The sequence below is a fragment of the Podarcis filfolensis genome (genome assembly GCF_964270895.1).
Source record: "Podarcis filfolensis genome assembly, chromosome: 6".
Taxonomy (NCBI): domain Eukaryota; kingdom Metazoa; phylum Chordata; class Lepidosauria; order Squamata; family Lacertidae; genus Podarcis; species Podarcis filfolensis.
This window is the reverse complement of record NC_139609.1, coordinates 31,173,170-31,190,278: the sequence shown is the minus strand read 5'-3', so window position 1 is coordinate 31,190,278 and position 17,109 is coordinate 31,173,170. Positions and strand designations below refer to the sequence as shown.

At 45.3% G+C, this 17,109-nt stretch overlaps 2 protein-coding genes and 1 long non-coding RNA gene across 12 annotated transcripts in view; 1 reads left to right on the top strand and 2 right to left on the bottom strand.

Annotated features, from left to right (window-relative positions):
• Nucleotides 1-7,491, top strand: part of SAMD13 (sterile alpha motif domain containing 13) — a 30,131-nt gene extending 22,640 nt beyond the window's left edge. For 9 of the 10 annotated variants that reach the window (XM_083620835.1, XM_083620836.1, XM_083620837.1 and 6 more), the window contains one exon: nt 7,288-7,491. In XM_083620835.1, the coding sequence (XP_083476961.1) occupies nt 7,288-7,431 (144 nt within the window). In that variant the 3' untranslated portion in view covers nt 7,432-7,491. Of the gene's footprint in view, nt 1-3,309; nt 4,314-7,287 lie in introns of those variants that run through there. The other variant, XM_083620833.1, reaches the window with a different exon arrangement.
• A 29-nt stretch (nt 7,492-7,520) lies between these two features.
• LOC310765645 lies at nt 7,521-13,099 on the bottom strand. The gene is made up of 2 exons (XR_014549700.1): nt 12,247-13,099; nt 7,521-10,817 (listed from the first exon to the last, which is right to left on the bottom strand). It is a non-coding gene; the product is annotated as an uncharacterized lncRNA (long non-coding RNA).
• Nucleotides 13,100-15,149: 2,050 nt separating this feature from the next.
• The window catches only part of LOC310765636 (uricase-like), a 37,887-nt gene continuing 35,927 nt past the window's right edge, over nt 15,150-17,109 (bottom strand). Inside the window, exon 8 of the mRNA XM_083620832.1 lies at nt 15,150-16,856. Within this exon, the coding sequence (XP_083476958.1) occupies nt 16,710-16,856 (147 nt within the window). The 3' untranslated portion in view covers nt 15,150-16,709. The remainder of the gene's footprint in view (nt 16,857-17,109) is intronic.

The following is a 17,109-nucleotide window of genomic DNA, read 5'->3' as shown; positions in this document are numbered from 1 at the left end:
ATTATTATTACTACTACTACTATTTATTTTGTGCAATCTTTGCATTTGCCAAATCCAACCCATGTGTGACTTCTGGTTTGTGGAAGAAACCCAGCAAGCTTCTTTTGCTGCACTGCCGCTCTGTTCAACCTCTGCACATCCTTTTCATCTTCACTCTCAGTTGTAGTATGGATTTGGAGTTGTTCATGTGTTTGTTTCTGTGTGGAAGAAAACGATGGGCGGCTGGATTTCTCCAGCACCCAGTTGTGGGTAGGCGAGAGTGCTGAGGCTTTTACCTGAAATGGAGATTTGGAAAGGAATGAAGATCTTCTTGTAGACTGGAGACCAGCCTTTCCCAACAAAGTGACCCCCAGCCAAGCTGGCGGGGCTGATGTGAATTGTGGTTGTTCGAAAACAAGTGGAGGATACCTGGTTAGGGGAAGCTGCATCAGAACAACCATTCTCCTCCCTCCTGTGCTCTGGCCCAAAAGGAGATTGCTTCAAGCTGTAGCTGGGGACATCAGAAAGCCTGGCTGCCTGGGATGGGGTGTTGATTTGAAATCACATCCTCCAACCCCTGATGCTGGATGGATGAGGATGTTGTTACCTGAAATGTGTTCTGCCCACACTCAGCAGTGCACTTGGAATCTCCTGGGGCTTAAGTCCTGGTACCCAAAAATTGTTTGGGGCTGTCCTAAACCCTGCTGCCAGCATGACGGCTGGTGTCAATCCACAGACCTGCTTTCAGACTGACTCTGTGATGCAGCTAACATTAAGAAATAACTTGGGGCGGGCGCTGCCAATAGGTTTTGCATAACCGCAGTACTACAGTTGTAAGTTGGTTAATTGCCATGTTTGGATTAGCTGCCGTGGCCAGGTGATGAAAACCCTGCTTACCCAGCAGGGTTTATTTACTCATCCGGACCTCTTATGTAAGGCATCCTCCAGGTTCTTCGGCCAAGGAAGCCTGGCTGGGAAGGCACAGCAGGACCAGCAATTAGACTGGCATCAACTGCTAGCCTCGAAATCGCAGAGACCCTGGAGGGAGCTAGTGCTTGATTGGTGGTGTGTGCAGTTCCTTGAGAGAGCACTGCCTTGGCATGGGAGGATGTTCTGGCAGCAGCGATGATGAAGGTGACCTGAGGATGCCACAGTGACGAGGCCAGAGAGAGCGTTGGGGCCCATCCCTGTTTAGATCCATGTCCTCTGCCCTGAAGCCCATTAACTTCCTCTGCGCCAAATGTGCACAGCTACCTAGAGGGAGAGGGGGCAAGCAATGGGAAAGGCAGTGCTTTGCCTCCTTGCTGCTTGCATGTTCCAAGAGGACAGGGGGAACGGGCAATTGGAGCACAGCAAGGAGCAGGAGCCCAAGAGGCGAGGGGGTTGGGGGGGGAGGGCCCTAGCAGAATTTTGAGCTTTGGCAAGGTGCCCAGAAAGTCCTCCCTCTGGTGCATAGGTGGGGAAAATATGGCATCTTCAGAAATTGCTGGTAGGAAGGCAGCTTTTAGCAATCCAGAACTCCCAGTTAAGGTTGCCAGCCTGTAACAGCAGCCTTACAAAGACAAAACGTAACCCGCACCATTCTAGCCACACACCCTTTGCTGACTCTCTCAGGGCATACCTGTACTCCTGCCTTTTCCTTCAGGGGCCCTTCATTCATTACTGCAACCGTGTAGGAGTCGCTTTTCTACAACTTCATCTTACTTTGCTGCAGTAATATCTTTACAAGACTGGCACAAACATGGCTGGGTTGACTGTGTTGGCTCATTCCGCCCAGTTGCTTCCCTCCCTTTCCGGCTGGGCACTAATTAGATGGGAAGGTCTGTTCTTTTATTAAATTTATTTGCTGACCTTTTGTTTACCAATCGCTTTGCCTTATTGCCATCACTGCAACCTAGCAACCCTGGTGAGTCAGTCAATGAACTTTCTGGATCCTCGTGACCTCGCTGGCAAGGAGGTCAAACATAGGGAAATCAGCTGCAAGACTATACATGAGAGCAATTTACCATGATCCTTAGCTTTAGCCAAACTTACCCTTGCTTCACTCCTGAAAATGAAATGGAGGTGAAAACCTCGCAACCAGGGGTTTGAACCTGGGTCTCCCTACTCTTAGTCCTACAAAACTTAGTCCTACAAAACTTTGCAGCTGTTTAATTAGCCAGTCACTTTAATGGTTACTTGCATTTTCACTTGTCTTCACCCCACCGCCCTGATATTTTTATGATACAGCTGTACAAAAATATTCTTAATAAGTAAACAAAACTGAAACAACACAGCACAGTTTAATAGTGAATTAATTTCAAAACGGCAAAATATCAACAAGGTGGTTTTTTTTTTTAAAGGCTAGAGGTGATATATACAACACCAAGAGCAAAAGCAACGAGCCCAGCTATCAAGGAACACTTGGTGATACATAATGATTTTTAACATCTGTCTGAAGGAGTAAACAGAAATCGGCTACTCCCACAATGCTCGTGGGGTGTGGAGTCTTCTCCCTATATATGGCTGGTTTGCGAGCAGTGTATAGTCACCGCGGCCGTAGAAAAACCGTGGGTGGAAGATTGCACCTTCCACTAGTAGTTGGTGAACATATTCGGTGGGAGTGGAATCCATGTTGCTAAAGGGAGGTCCTGTAGGGAGGAGAATAAAGAGGAACGCAATTCAGGATGCTTGTTTATTGTGGATTAGTAGAAGCACTTCTAACCCTGAGTTGTCTGCTAAATCTCAAGATGCTGTTGGGATTCTGAATATGCAGGCGAGAAAAGTTCCCTGTTAATAACCAAAGTGAAAATCAGCAAACCAGAAGATGTCAAAACTTTACTAAACAGGAGCAGAAGCCAGCCAGATACAAATGCAGGAGCCATTCATACTTGAAACATTCCTTTCAGATACCATCTGCTCTGCATGCTTCTAAAAACACCCCGACAACCTCAAAGGAAATTATACAGTTTTAATTTTCATTATCTGAAGATAGTTCTTTCATTAAAATTATCCCAACAAGTTGCTAGCATGCTGTGTCTACAGCTTTGCTATTATGTCTGCCTATGAAAAACATATATCTTGGCAATGCAGCTGGCTACGTGGGTATATGAATAAATGCAGATCTTTTCATATCTTGTACTTTAGCAGAAAGTATAATCCCCCTGGCCACTTTCCAAAATCAAAGTGCCTTACATCTGTGCTCATCCTTATACTTCTGTTATTCTCTGATTTCATCGAATTCTGAAGGGCGAGCATCCCACCCTCATAGCCAATGAAATTGCCGTATGCAAATGAAAATGGCTGAAACCTAGCAGTTGGCTGATGTCATAGCGATGTCACAATTTCTCCCTGACAGCGGACTGTTTGAACCATTTGAAATCAGTCGTTGGATGTTGAAACAGCTTTCCCCCCGCCCCCAACCTGTTTGTCAGTGCCCCAGGTATCGCTGTTAAAACCCTAAGCAACGGTGGTGCACACAAAGACATGTAGCGCTTCATGTTATTTCAGGCCTGCCTTTTGGAAAATGTACTAATAACCTTTCAACTGTGAGACTGACCAGGTGCCAGGACGTAATCGGGATATTGTTCAGATATTTGCCAGGAACAGAGGAAGCAGATATTTATGCTTAAGACCGTTGGAAGAAGATGGTGAATTATTACGAGGTTCTGGGAGTGCAAAAAACCGCGTCTGCGGATAACATTAAGAAAGCCTACCGGCAGTTGGCCTTAAAAGTGCACCCAGATAAAAACCCAGGGAACAGGGAAGCAGCAGAAAAGAAATTCATAGAGCTCTCTAAAGCGTACGAGGTCTTGTCTGACACTAAAAAGAGGGATGCCTATGACCGATCCCGCAAAGGAGATGGACGTGAGAGAGGGTGGCATGAAAGAGGCAGAGGTACATGCAGACATGGTGGGTCTGGAGACAAGGAGAGAGACAAAGGGCATCTCGATGCTGAACCGAGTTTCCACAGATCCCCCCTGGATGTGCGCAAGGGGGTGGACACCTTTTCCCTGAATATCCTTGACGACCTGCTTGACGACATTTCCAGTGACCAGCGAGGCCACCACGGAAGAAGAAGAACCAGAAGCGACAGCAGCTTTTCCGTCTCTATCAGTGGGGTGTCCCCCATTGCAGGAACCGGCTTCACTTCCTTTGGCTCCGAGATCACCGGCAGCTGTTCCTGCACCGCTCTCCACAGTGGCAGGAAAGGAAGGTTCAAGTCCATCATTACCACCAGCAAAGTTGTGGATGGCAAAAAGGTTGTAACCAAGAGAATTGTGGTGGACGGCAAGGAACGCGTTGAAGTTGAGGAGCAGCCCATCTGTTACTGAAGGGCTCCCGGCTGTAAATTGGTAAGGGGCAGCTGGTACTGAGCCTATTAGGAACTTGTACTGTGTTTCGCATTGTGTGATGGGCTGGTAGAAATGCTTTGTGGTGCTTGGCGGTTCGGGCAAACCTTTGGGCGGGCAATAGCTTATTAGAAAAGCTTCCCCCAGTCTCATCATGAGCTTTATTTAGGCATGCGTGAGGAGACTTCAGCCGACAAGTCACACTTGGCCTGCAAAGCTCTTTTTCTCTAGCCATGCCCATTGGCCCCGCTCATGACATCATATGAACCCCTACAGTTGCAGAAGTACCAAAAATAAAATTCAGGGTTGGGGGATCCCTACTACGCAATGAGAACTGAGCGTTTTCAGTGGCAATAGAATGCTGACTGACTGTTGGGGAGGGAACTGAAAACTGGAGAGGGAGGAGGAAGTGGAACGGAGTTGGCTGGAATCCTGAACGGTACTACATTTTGTTGTAGCCTCACAACAATGCATGTCTACAGCCCCTTTTTGTTGAATGCAATCTGAGGCCTGAGAATCTCACCCAATGAAAGCTCAGGTTTCCAAGTGGAGAGGTGAAGGTGTCTATAGAGTGCAATGGTGCCCACCTGAGAGGTGCTGGAACTGCGCTCTGACACACTCTGGCAGAGGGGAAAAAAACAAAGCACTGAGGATTAGTAACGATGTCTCCTGGTGAATACACCACCCGGTTCCCTAAGTCTGCATCCTTTCACTTTTGTGACATCAAACACAGGCACCTGCATTTGATCAGGCTTATGATGTTGACACAGCATCATAAAATGGCACATCACTCTGTTGTGTCGCTTCTGCCCAAACCAAAAGGGTATGTATGAGGATTAGCTTATGCTAAAAGTTGAAAGTTGTGTGCTGCTTGTGGACTAGCCAGCAGGGTCAAAAGCGAGAGACACATTGCGGGTGTCTGTCCACTAAGCGCTGGGAAGTTGAAGTGCTGCTTCCCAGCTCAGAAGTGGTACCTCATATTATGTTCAGTCAGCATTTTCCCCTGAATAAGTATTTGGGCAGCAGCTTCTGTGGCAGTAAGTTGTTAAAGGACCTGCATTCTCCGCAGAAACAAATTGTGAATACCTATTCTTCCTAGAATGTTTTTGCATCTCCAGTCAACAAGCATTGATTGAATGGACCAGAGATTTTTCATTCTCATTGGGTGGCAGCGTTTGTGACCTCTACAGCTAAAAGCCATACATATTTATAATTGAAAAGGGTTCTGCATATGGAATTTTTGTGGGTTATTGTAATTACAAATGTGGACATGCTTGTGGCTTTACTAATACTGGTTACATCTTCATGTATTTTGTTTGTAATGGCCTGAGAGCTTGAACAATAAATTTTATTCAGTCGCAAGAATCTGACCACAGCAGAACAGGCAGGGGCGGGGTCCTAATTGGCATGTTAGACTCATAAAATACTGAATTCACAGATGCAAGTTTAGCTTGTCAACATCATTTTTGCCATGTGTGATTTATGCAAAGCATAGTCTATTAAAGTTAATTGAAAATATAGTCAGGTATGTTTCATTAGTTACATTTTGAATGCTAAACTCTTATCAAGATTAAGTTTTATTTTAATATTAGCTGATGCCACACTTTCAGTTGCAGGGGTTGGGGATTGGGAACAAATAACAGCACGGCCTTTTAATTAGCAGGCCAATATAAGATGTAAATCACAAGTATAAGAAATCTGATTGGTACAAATTGGCCAGTCAGTATACTGCAACTCCACACAGATTTCCGTGGTGTGCCTTCCTCAAGCAAGCTATACACACCTTTTTGGTGTGACAGCACTCACTGGTATCCAGTACCCTCACTGGTTTTTGACTGCCCACGGCAGCCATTTTGTGCTTGCACAGAGACCACACTTTCACCAAGATATGAGTACTGCAACCTCATAAAAAAAAGCACTTATATATGATTCTTGCTCATGACAGTGCCACTATACTTATACACGATCACCAGGGGTAAGTGTTGTAAGTAAAGACACCGTAGCAGTTTGAGGTTTGAGGCAGCTAAGAAAACTATACCCGAGCCAATAACTGCCCTTAACGGTCACGTGTTTTGCTGCTTTCTGACAGCTGCTGTACCATAAGAGTAAATTTGGGTCAATCCAGGTTTCCTGTATGTGGCATCACCTGCTCCCAGTTCACTAGAGCTGCTTCTACACCAACTGGAGGTGCACAAGAGACAAGATTTTTTTTTATTAGAAAAGATACCAGAAAGGAGCATTCAAGAAAGGGGCATATAAGAATGGGGGTGGCGAGGACTTTGGGGGAGTTGTGTGGAATGTGAGGGAGGATGGTGGTTGGAGACCAGTGGAAGGTTCTGTGTTTTCTTGGCATTCCCATCCACTAAGGCAGACTATACCAAAAAAAAAAAAAAAGAAGCTGGCAGGTGAAAGACCAGAAACTACTGTAAAACATGAGTTGCCCACTCACAGGAAGCTCTTCCTTTATTTGATTTCTCCCTTACTTTACACTTTCTGGTCCTCTCTGAGAACCACCAGACCCATGATGGTTCCTCAGTGTGATGTAAGCCCAGGAAGTGGAACTGTTTCTCAGGGACCACTCATTCTCACATAATTCCTCTGGCTGGCATGGAACCTTAGTCTTGGTTTAGACCTAGCCCAGGCTTCCTCAAACTCGGCCCTCCAGGTGTTTTTGGCCTACAACTCCCATGATCCCTAGCTAGCAGGACCAGTGGTCAGGGATGATGGGAACTGTAGTCTCAAAACATCTAGAGGGCCGAGTTTGAGGAAGCCTGACCTAGCCTGTTCAGAGGAAGGGGAAGTAGCATTTTCTGGATCTGAAGACCATGCTGGCCCCTTTGGCCACAGTACAGACCTGGGCACCTGGTGATGGCTCTGCAAGCTGTTTCCACTCCCTGGGTTCATTACTTTCTTGAGGTTTTTGACACCCTCTTGCTTTCATAAATTGTCTGACCTATTTATTGATTTCCACCCTTAGGAAATTGATGGGAAATCTTTACTGTTGATGACGAGGAATGATGTGCTGACTGGACTTTCATTAAAACTGGGACCTGCACTGAAGATCTATGAATATCACGTAAAGCCTCTACAGACACAGCATCTCAAGAACACTTCCCTATAGTGGACTGTCAGATGGGGACAATGTTGTGTCTCTGGTATTCAGAATAAATAAGCAACTTTGGTTTCTTGTTGATGGAACTTTGTAAAAAAAAAGAGAGAGAGAGACTGTATGTGTACATAAAGAGTTTAAACCAAAATGGCACTGATATAAATATATATAAATATATATTTATAGATATATCCTATTGGATAGCTTTAGCAATATGCTGTATGGTGGTTATTGAACTGATGGGAGGGATGAGTTTCTCACTGTTCCATCAAGTATATGACCAGCTCAATAGTTTTTCTTCAGTGAGATAAAAGGTAAGTAAAAACGGAAAGCTAGACAAAAAACACTGATTCTTAGAATTACTGTTTGAGAGGTAAGGATGCTATTCACCATAAATATCTCTTGCACATGACTCATTGGGCATAGCTTAGAGGGATGGAGCAATCCTAGGTGAACCTCGAGCTTCTACGCTTCCTTCTTCTCTAGTGCACCCACAAGAAGAAGCTGGGAATCTTCTACCTTTGCTTTAACCACGGCCTGTTCTGTTTTCCCAGCTGACAAACTTTGGTTAATGTTGACTGTGGTTTGTGCCAGCTTGATCCAACCATAGTTAAGATTAACCACAGTTTCTCAGGAGTATGCAATAGGCTGCTGTGAAAAAAATGGAAGAAGAAGCTTTCCAACGCCTTGTGGCTGCACCAGAACAGGAGAGGGTTGGAGAAAGTTTGCTGCTTGGGCTCCTGTTAAGCTCTAGTTTGCTGTGGCATCAAAACATAGCCACTGAACCTCAGTAGTGCTGTTGCACAATTCCCTCTTGCTTGAGTGGTGCTTGCACAAAATTATTTCACAATGGATTGTGCTCGGATTTGAAAGTGGATCGGGAGGGTGTGGATCAGCGGAAGTTGACATTTCTTTTTAGAGTCACAGCTCCTTTGTAACACTAGCAAGAGGTTCCAAATTTGCCAAAATCACCCTTTTTTTGCAGAGGGGTCCTATTTCTGACCTTATTAAGGTTTGTTCATAGCATATTGTAATGTTTAACGCTGTGCATACCAGTAGCCTAGCACCTTTTGAGAGCAGAAGCAGCTGCACAGAGGTGAAACTGGGTTGTAAAATTTCCTCTGTTGTTTCTCGTTTGTGCTAATGTTCTTTGAATTTTAAAAGATGTTTTGTGAAAAGCAGGGGGTTTTTTTCAAAAGAAATAACAACAGTTTGTGTTGCTCTGTAAGACATATTTTGTTTTGTTCTTGTTCTAATTTATAACTTATTAACAGTTCTGCTGGGAAAGTGTTAAAAGCGACATCTCTTTCATATTTTTAAATATTGTATTCTGATGGTGCTGTAAAAAAATAATAATTTGGCAACATGACTGGATTTACGAGCTGAACACCTCTATTTCCAAAAAGCAAAAGGATGCTGTCTTATTATTGTGAATTTCTGTTGAAGGACAACACTGTAGTTCAATCTGTTTTGATCAGTTCCTTATTTTAACTGCAGACTTGTTAAGTCAACAAAGATGTTGCTTGTGTTTTGATTCAGTTTGGTGTTGAGCTTTCTTTTATTTCAAAGTGTTTATCTCTCATTGTGAACCACCACAATCCCTGGCTCCATATTGAAAGAAACCTTAATACTGCAACTTTCAGAACTGCAACCAACCTCACTTCAGCAAATGAAGATTTTCTATCTGCTGTTCTTCTATGTTGGAAGAAACTTCCGCTTCTGTGAAATCCATATTGAGATTTCTTCTACTTAGCATAGGAACTCCCGATAACAACAAAAAAGTGGAAGTGCTGCATCTTGATCCATCATGCAGATTTCCCAAAAAGTTTGATCAATGAATCATTGAGGACCTTCAGAGTATTACCTGAAGCCCCAACTGCTTACAGTTGCCAGCATTCAAATTGCGCAGAGCTATGAACTGTGGGTGGCACTGTGGGTTAAACCACAGAGCCTAGGGCTTGCTGATCAGAAGGTTGGCAGTTCGAATCCCCGCGATGGGGTGAGCTCCTGTTGCTCGGTCCCTGCTCCTGCCAACCTAGCAGTTCGAAAACACGTCAAAGTGCAAGTAGCTAAATAGGTACCGCTCCGGCGGGAAGGTAAACGGTGTTTCCGTGCACTGCTCTGGTTCGCCAGAAGTGGCTTAGTCATGCTGGCCACATGACCCGGAAGCTGTATGCCGGCTCTCTCAGCCAGTAAAGCAAGATGAGCGCCGCAACCCCAGAGTCGGCCATGACTGGACCTAATGGTCAGGGGTCCCTTTACCTTTTTTTATGAACTGAGGAGGGCAATGGATTTCTGGTTTTGTTTTTGTGTAGTGGGGGGCGGAATCTATCCATTGGTTCTAGTCTAGTACTGCCTATGAGACAATGGCTCTCAAACAACTCTGCTGCTTGAGGTAACTGAAGGGATTCACCCAACCTGCCCCACCAGCAGAAGCCCTATAGATGAATTTCTCCTTGCCCAACAGGGCCTTCCTCCTTCCTTCCATGCCTGCCCTGGAAATTGGCAGGGTGTGTGTGTCAAAAAAACTCCCAGAACAGTGTGTAGGGGAGGGGAAGGGGGTATCATTCTGTCTAGCAAGCTGAAATGCACAGATGCAATGATTGGAAGATCAGATTCCACTCAGCCTAAGACTTTGTAATCAGCTGAGCAAAATTGCATCATTCCGAAATGTATTCAAATTCATTCACAAGGGAGGTGAATAGATTTCTAATTGCAGCACCATATCAGTAATTTATCTATTCCTGTTTCTTCAGGAGTGTCCATACAACATAAAGGAAGGAGGGCGGTTGACATTTGGATGTCTACCGTACTTTGATGAATTGCAGAAACGTGCCTGGCTGAGATGGAGCAATTCAGATATGACATGTTCCTCGCTGATTGATTAAGGGTGTTGCTGCATCTTTTATAAATTAATTAATCGGTTGCCACATGCTACATAGCAGCACTGCATCACATTTCCAGAATTTAAAAGGTTCCCTTTGGAACGAGCAAACCACATTTCAAGAATGGGATTGAATTTCCTTAATAGAGAGATACTGATTTAACTACGCTTGTTGTGATGTTTAAATGGGCAATTAACCAGCTTCTAAGTAACACAGTAGTTACCCAAAGGCAGCAGCCTTTATGGGCTGCAGATCCATTTTGGGGTTGCACATTTCCGGCCCTGTCAATCTAGGATTGTCCACCAAAGCTGAGGGTGTCTGTGTGGAGGAGCCATGTTGCAGAGGAATATGCTGCAAGACCATCTTCCTGAAAAGCTGGATGTTTGGCAACCAAATGGTTTGGCATGTTATTTCTTAAAGGGACCCAGTCTCTGCACAGAGCCTAAATTTTATTGATGTTCAGCTCCAGCCCTGTGCCCCATCCAGCTGCGCTCATTCCGTTGCAGGAGGGGGCTGTGGATTTCAAGGAGGAAGACAGAAAATGCGGAAGTTTTTTTCTCCCCCAAACTGCAGCAGGGTTTTATGAGTAACCTCCACCCCTGGCGGAGGAGACCCACCGGCTTTCCCATCGCAGGACCCTGACACCGCAAAGCAGTCGCTGCCAAGCACATCTGGATGGTGACTGCCCAACTCAGACAGCATTTTAGGCATCCGATTTCCATACATGTCCAGAATTTTCCGTACATATGGCAAGCCTACTCCATTATAGATTTGTGTTTGCATAACACCAGTACAGAGAGAGCAAGTACCATGTGCCTGGAGTTTCCCCTTAGATAGCAGCAGGTTCTCGTGTTGATATATTCCACAGATACCTTCATTGTACAGTTTTTGATGCCTACTCCAGGCAAACCTGCCCAGACATGTGATTTTATTATGTACCACCTTCTGTTTTTTCCTGTTGATTTTTGTCCATATGCTTACTGTTTTAAAGTTGGTTTTCATTGCTATTTTTAAAACGAATTTACCATTTTGTGTAAACCGCATAGAGATTTATTTATTTTTGATTAACCGGAATATAAGCTAAGGGTTAGGATACATAAGTGGGACTGCAACAAAATGCCGCAGCGTGGAGCACGGTCGATGAAACAAGGGAATGAAAAAGAGGGTATTGAGATGGTATGATGTGTGGGTTTTTTTTGAATTGTTTTGGCTTTCGTTTTGTTTAATGTGTTAATGTTGTGTTGTGTATTGTTTATATATTGTACTGTATTGTTTTTTCTGTCTTTTGCTTTTGCTTTTTTTCTTCTCTTTTCTCCTTTTTGTAAGGTTTAAAAGTAATAAATATTTTTTTTTAAAAAAAAGGATACATAAGTGGGACTGCAACAAAATGCCGCAGCGTGGAGCACGGGCCTGTTCCAGGATGCTGGTAACCCTAACCTGGTTTTTCTCCCCATCTGCAATTATCAGGCAGCGTTTTGTACCCACTGAGCCTATTTGGTCCTCATTGGGATGTTTGGGGAGGAAGTTCCCTTTATGGCTCTTAATTTTGGGTCGTTCTGCAAACCTTGGGGTTTCCCTAAACCTGCTAATGCCTTCCTCTTGTGTGCAAAGTCCGCTTACCCCCTTTTAGGGGTGCGGTGGCTTTGCAAGACAGCCAGCGCCTCCCCTCCTGCCAACGATGCAGGGCTGGGTGTCAGGGTCTGATCCTTGCCAGAGCACGAGCTTCAGCTTGAAATCCTGCTCTGTGTCAGCCTGCCAAATTGGCCAATGGCAGGCTGGCACGGAGAGCTGGGCTTGAGGGAACAATCAGGCTTCCCTCAAGTCAGCCCAGAAATAAATGGTTCCCCAATGCCTACGCCAAACCACTTCATCTGTAGCCAATAAAGTTGTGGCCTGATTCGATCCCATTCAACTGTGTTGGTCTCCTTTATTGGTAGCTCACCTGAGCCTGGCCCTGCAACCGTACTGCTTTGAGTACATAAGGACGCACGCTTGGATAACGACTTTGCTATTAGCATAGAGAGTAAGGGTGATAGGAGCACCAGGGCTGTGTCTTGGCTGCCACAGATTCAGTTCAACGGGAAGTGTTCTTAGGTGCACACGGACTTCAAAAACCACATGTGCAGTTCTTGGGTCAGCATACAATGTTGGGGGCCTTGGACTGGTTCAAGCTCTTGGTGACCCCAGAGACTGAAGTGAGATGTTGTAGGCTTTTGCCCCTCATAGACGTGTAACCCAGACTGCAGCTCAGTTCACTCAAGGCCACACGATTTAATGGGTGTCACTGAGAACCAAGCCTGTGCCTATCTTGGATTCCATTTGCTGGTCACGTAAGAGTCGGATGACAAATTTGGAATCGGAATGCTATTATGACTCGTAAAATGCACAACACGATGATAGGAGCTGATGCAGCACAGGGCCTAAGATCAGAGAGCCCCTGGCTTGATTCTCACCTCAGCCCTGGCCTTAAGCAAGCTACTTTCTATCAGCCTCAGCACCTGCCCACCTACTGACATCTGTAAAATGGGGGATAATTATACTGACTTACAGGGTTGTTGCAAGGATTGCAATAATACAGGGCATGTGAACTTCTTTGATCATTTAAGAACACTACACAGTGATTAAGTAATGCCCTCATTATTATTAATAGTATCTGTGTGTGAGAGTATGTGCGTAGAGGGCTTTCATTTGAGGCTGGAGTTGGGGTGTGTGCCTCTCAAAAGGGCAGAGTTCAAAGGAATGAATGGCACCAGCTTAACTTGTATTAAGTTGAATCCCATCGCCTCACTTTGTCATCGGTAAATATAATGCCTACCACCCTGTATTCCATTAAGTGCACTTCCTTCCGTTGAAGTAAATGGTCTCAAACTCATATTATTGGATTGATGTCGTGACTTGTACTAATAACACCGTCTTGCCCTTCAGAGTTAGTGGGACGCGGGTGGTGCTGTGGTCTAAACCACAGAGCCTAGGGCTTGCTGATCAGAAGGTTGGCGGTTCGAATCCCTGTGACGGTGAGCTCCCGTTGCTTGGTCCCTGCTCCAGCCAACCCAGCAGTTCAAAAACACGTCAAAGTGCAAGTAGATAAATAGGTACCGCTCCAGTGGGAAGGTAAACTGCATTTCCGTGCGTTGCTCTGGTTCGCCAGAAGCAGCTTAGCCATGCTGGCCACATGACCCGGAAGCTGTATGCCGGCTCCCTCGGCCAGTAAAGCGAGATGAACGCTGCAACCCAAGAGTCATCTGCAACTGGACCTAACGGTCAGGGTCCCTTTACCCTTTACCCTTCAGAGTTATATTTACATACAGCACCAGCATAAGGAAAGGGTGTGGCAAAACCATCGCCAGCTGCAGTCAGTCAGGGGTGGGGAACCACTGGCGTTCCAGTTATTATAGAAATATGGAATTGTAGAGTTGGAAGGGACCGCAGGGGTCACCTAATCCAATCCCCTGCAATGTAGGAATCTTTCATCCAAAGCGGGGCTCGAACTCATGACCATGAAATTAAGAGTCTCAGGCTCTACCAACTGAGCTAACCACCTTTCCTGACATTGGTCATGATTGGCTTGGGCTGGTGGGAGTTGGACATCCACCAGCACTTGCAGGACCACAGGCTAGTCACCTCTGAAGTAAACTCCCTAAGTAGAAGGGACTGGTCCAAAGATACTGGGGCCAGGCTAGACTGTAGTACCTCTAGGACTAGAGACATGGGTGATGCTGTGGTCTAACCACTGAGCCTCTTGGGCTTGCCAATCAGAAGGTTGGCGGTTCGAATCCCTGCGATGGGATGAGTTACCGTTGCTCTGTCCCAGCTCCTGCCAACCTAGCAGTTCAAAAGCACACCAGTGTGAGTAAATAGGTACTGCTGCGGCGGGAAGGTAAATGGCATTTCCGCGTGCTCTGGTTTCCATCATGGTGTTCTGTTGTGCCAGAAGCGGTTTAGTCATGCTGGCCACACGACCCAGAAAGCTGTCTGTGGACAAATGCCAGCTCTCTCGGCCTTTCACTGGACTTAACCGTCCAGATGACCTTTACCTTTTACCTCTCTAGACCACAGCTGGAACTTCAGTACAGGCCCAGATGTCCCACTGCTTCCCTCCAAATGTGCACTACAACTCCCATAATCCCTGACAATTGACCATGCTGGTGTAGCTGAAGGGAGTTGCAGTCCACAACGTCTAGAAGTGTCCCAGCATGGCCCCTTTCCCTGGGTACTTCATGCCTTCTCTCATTTGTCCCTCCCTACTTTTTGACTTTTTGGGACACGGGTGGTGCTGTGAGTTAAACCACAGAGCCTAGGGCTTGCTGATCAGAAGGTCGGCGGTTTGAATCCCTGTGACAGGGAGAGCTCCTGTTGCTCAGTCCCTGCTCCTGCCAATCTAGCAGTTCGAAAGCACGTCAAAGTGCAAGTAGATAAATAGGTACCACTCCGGCGGGAAGGTAAACGGCCTTTCCGTGCGCTGCTCTGGTGCACCAGAAGTGGCTTAGTCATGCTGGCCACATGACCTGGAAGCTGTACGACGGCTCCCTCGGCCAATAAAGCGAGATGAGCGCCGCAACCCCAGAGTCGGTCACGACTGGACCTAATGGTCAGGGGTCCCTTTACCTTTACTACTTTTTGACTGAGGATCCCTCAAACCTTTGAGCTGACATTAAATGCTTGCAGCTCAGATGAATTGGGCACTACCAATTCAGTGCATCAGCTCAACCCCCGTTGGTTGTTGTTTTCACCTTTACAACACACGTAATGAAATACACAGGTCCAAAGTGGGGTATAATAATATAAGTTTTTATATTTTGACACCAACAAGGTTTCATGTTTCGTTCAATAAACAGATTCAAACTGTTTTGTCGTTGCTCTTTATTCACCCATAATACAGATACATATCGAAACCTTGCAACCCATGAAGGCATAATAATTAAAGAAACAGGAAATCTACAACTCCCTCAAGTGTTAGCAAGCAGCTTTCTGCATGGAAGACAGGATGGGACAAAGAATAAAAAAATGCTGAAGTCCAAATTACTTAGTCAACTTTTGACTAACATAAAGGTAAGTAACACCAGGTGATGTGAAGAAATCCATCTCTAGGTATAGTATTTCCAAGGCAGGGCAAGCGTAGAGTCCCACTATACTTTTTTGCGGGTGGGAGCCAAGGCTGTTTTCAAACTTTTTGCACCAGTATGTCAAATTTCCCCGCACATCGGAAATGTCCAAGGCTGCAGAGCAACCATCAAGTTTTTCATAAAGCTTGACTTGTAGCAAAATCAGGAGACACGTGCCTCCCTGAAGGACCACAACGATGGCTGCTGAGGTAGTAACATCAGGGCAGCACCAGATTTAGGGTGGTGCATCCGGTCCCCCCCCCCACAGGGTGCCAAGCCAAGAGGGCACAAAATAATAATAATAATAATAATAATAATAATAATAATAATAATAATGTTTTAAAAGCAATTTTTATAAGGGCAAATACATGGGTAAACTGAACCAGAAGGAATTATTGTGAAATAATAAATATGGGGGGGGGGGAGCAAATTTGGTCCTCTCTTAGGGTACCACATTGCCAAAGTCTGCCCCTGATCAAGGTAAGCATTCTTCAATTCCTCCTTTCCCCATGCGTGCAATCTGCTTGCCCAGAAATCAAAGCACTATTAGGAGAAGAAACCCAAAGATTGAGGATTATTAAAGATCTACATAACTCTATAAAGGTAGCTCAAGCATGTCTTACGATTATATAAATAGACATAGTTATTTTCCTACTCACACATGTCCCAGGCTTTGTGTATCAGAGGAGCAAAATAAAGCGGTAGGGGACTCAGCATGTTACTTGACTATCAATTATTCAATACTGACATTGATACTTCTATGGCCAAACTAAACAATATATGTCAGATGCAGCTTTTTTGCTTTATTTGCCGCGTTTATGGGCTAAATTTATATGGCAAATGCAAACTTTGCTAAGCTGGGGGAAAGAGGTCCAAATCTTTGGTTAGTGCAGCTTAGTGTCGTGTGGCACCATTGGAAGTCAAGGGATCTGGCATGTAAGCTTGCACTTGTCTTGTTAATATAAAGAAAAAAAGAATATCTTAATAGTTACTGCTTTGAAGTATCTACCGGCAGGCTTCCCACCTGTGAAATAAGCCCAGATTGTCTAATTCATATGGGAGGCCTGAAAATTCCTTGAACTCTAGGGGGCTGCTTTGAAAATTTTTGTTTTGATTTGATTTGATTTTCAAAAGAAGCAAAAAAGAAAATCATGGTGGTGTCAGCATTCAGTTTCCTTTAGGCCACCTTGAAAATGTCGATCGCGTGTACACACACAAAGCTATGGAAAGTGTGGAGTAAATTAAGCAAGCTGATAGGAGATCAATTTTGCCAGATGTGATGATCTAGGAAGCCGCTGGCTGCTTAGTTCATCCCAATGCAGGACTTAAATCCAACGGAGTAACGAGGTTTACATGCGACGGGGCGTTGCTGGTATGTCCCTGGGCAGTCCTTCTTCCTGCGCAGCGTAGATGCACAAGCCCCAAAGGGTGTATCCTGAGGTGTCAAGATCTGTACATGGAAGACACATGTGTTAATGGGTTTACCTCCAGCAGGAGTACCTACTACTCGCTTGAGAGTCTATACACCGCATGTTCATAGGAGTTTTCAGCAAAGAAATTACTTCTACAGTGGTACCTCGGGTTAAGAACTTAATTCGTTCCGGAGGTCTGTTCTTAACCTGAAACTGTTCTTAACCTGAAGCACCACTTTAGCTAATTGGGCCTCCTGCTGCCGCTGCCGCGCCGCTGCCTGATTTCTGTTC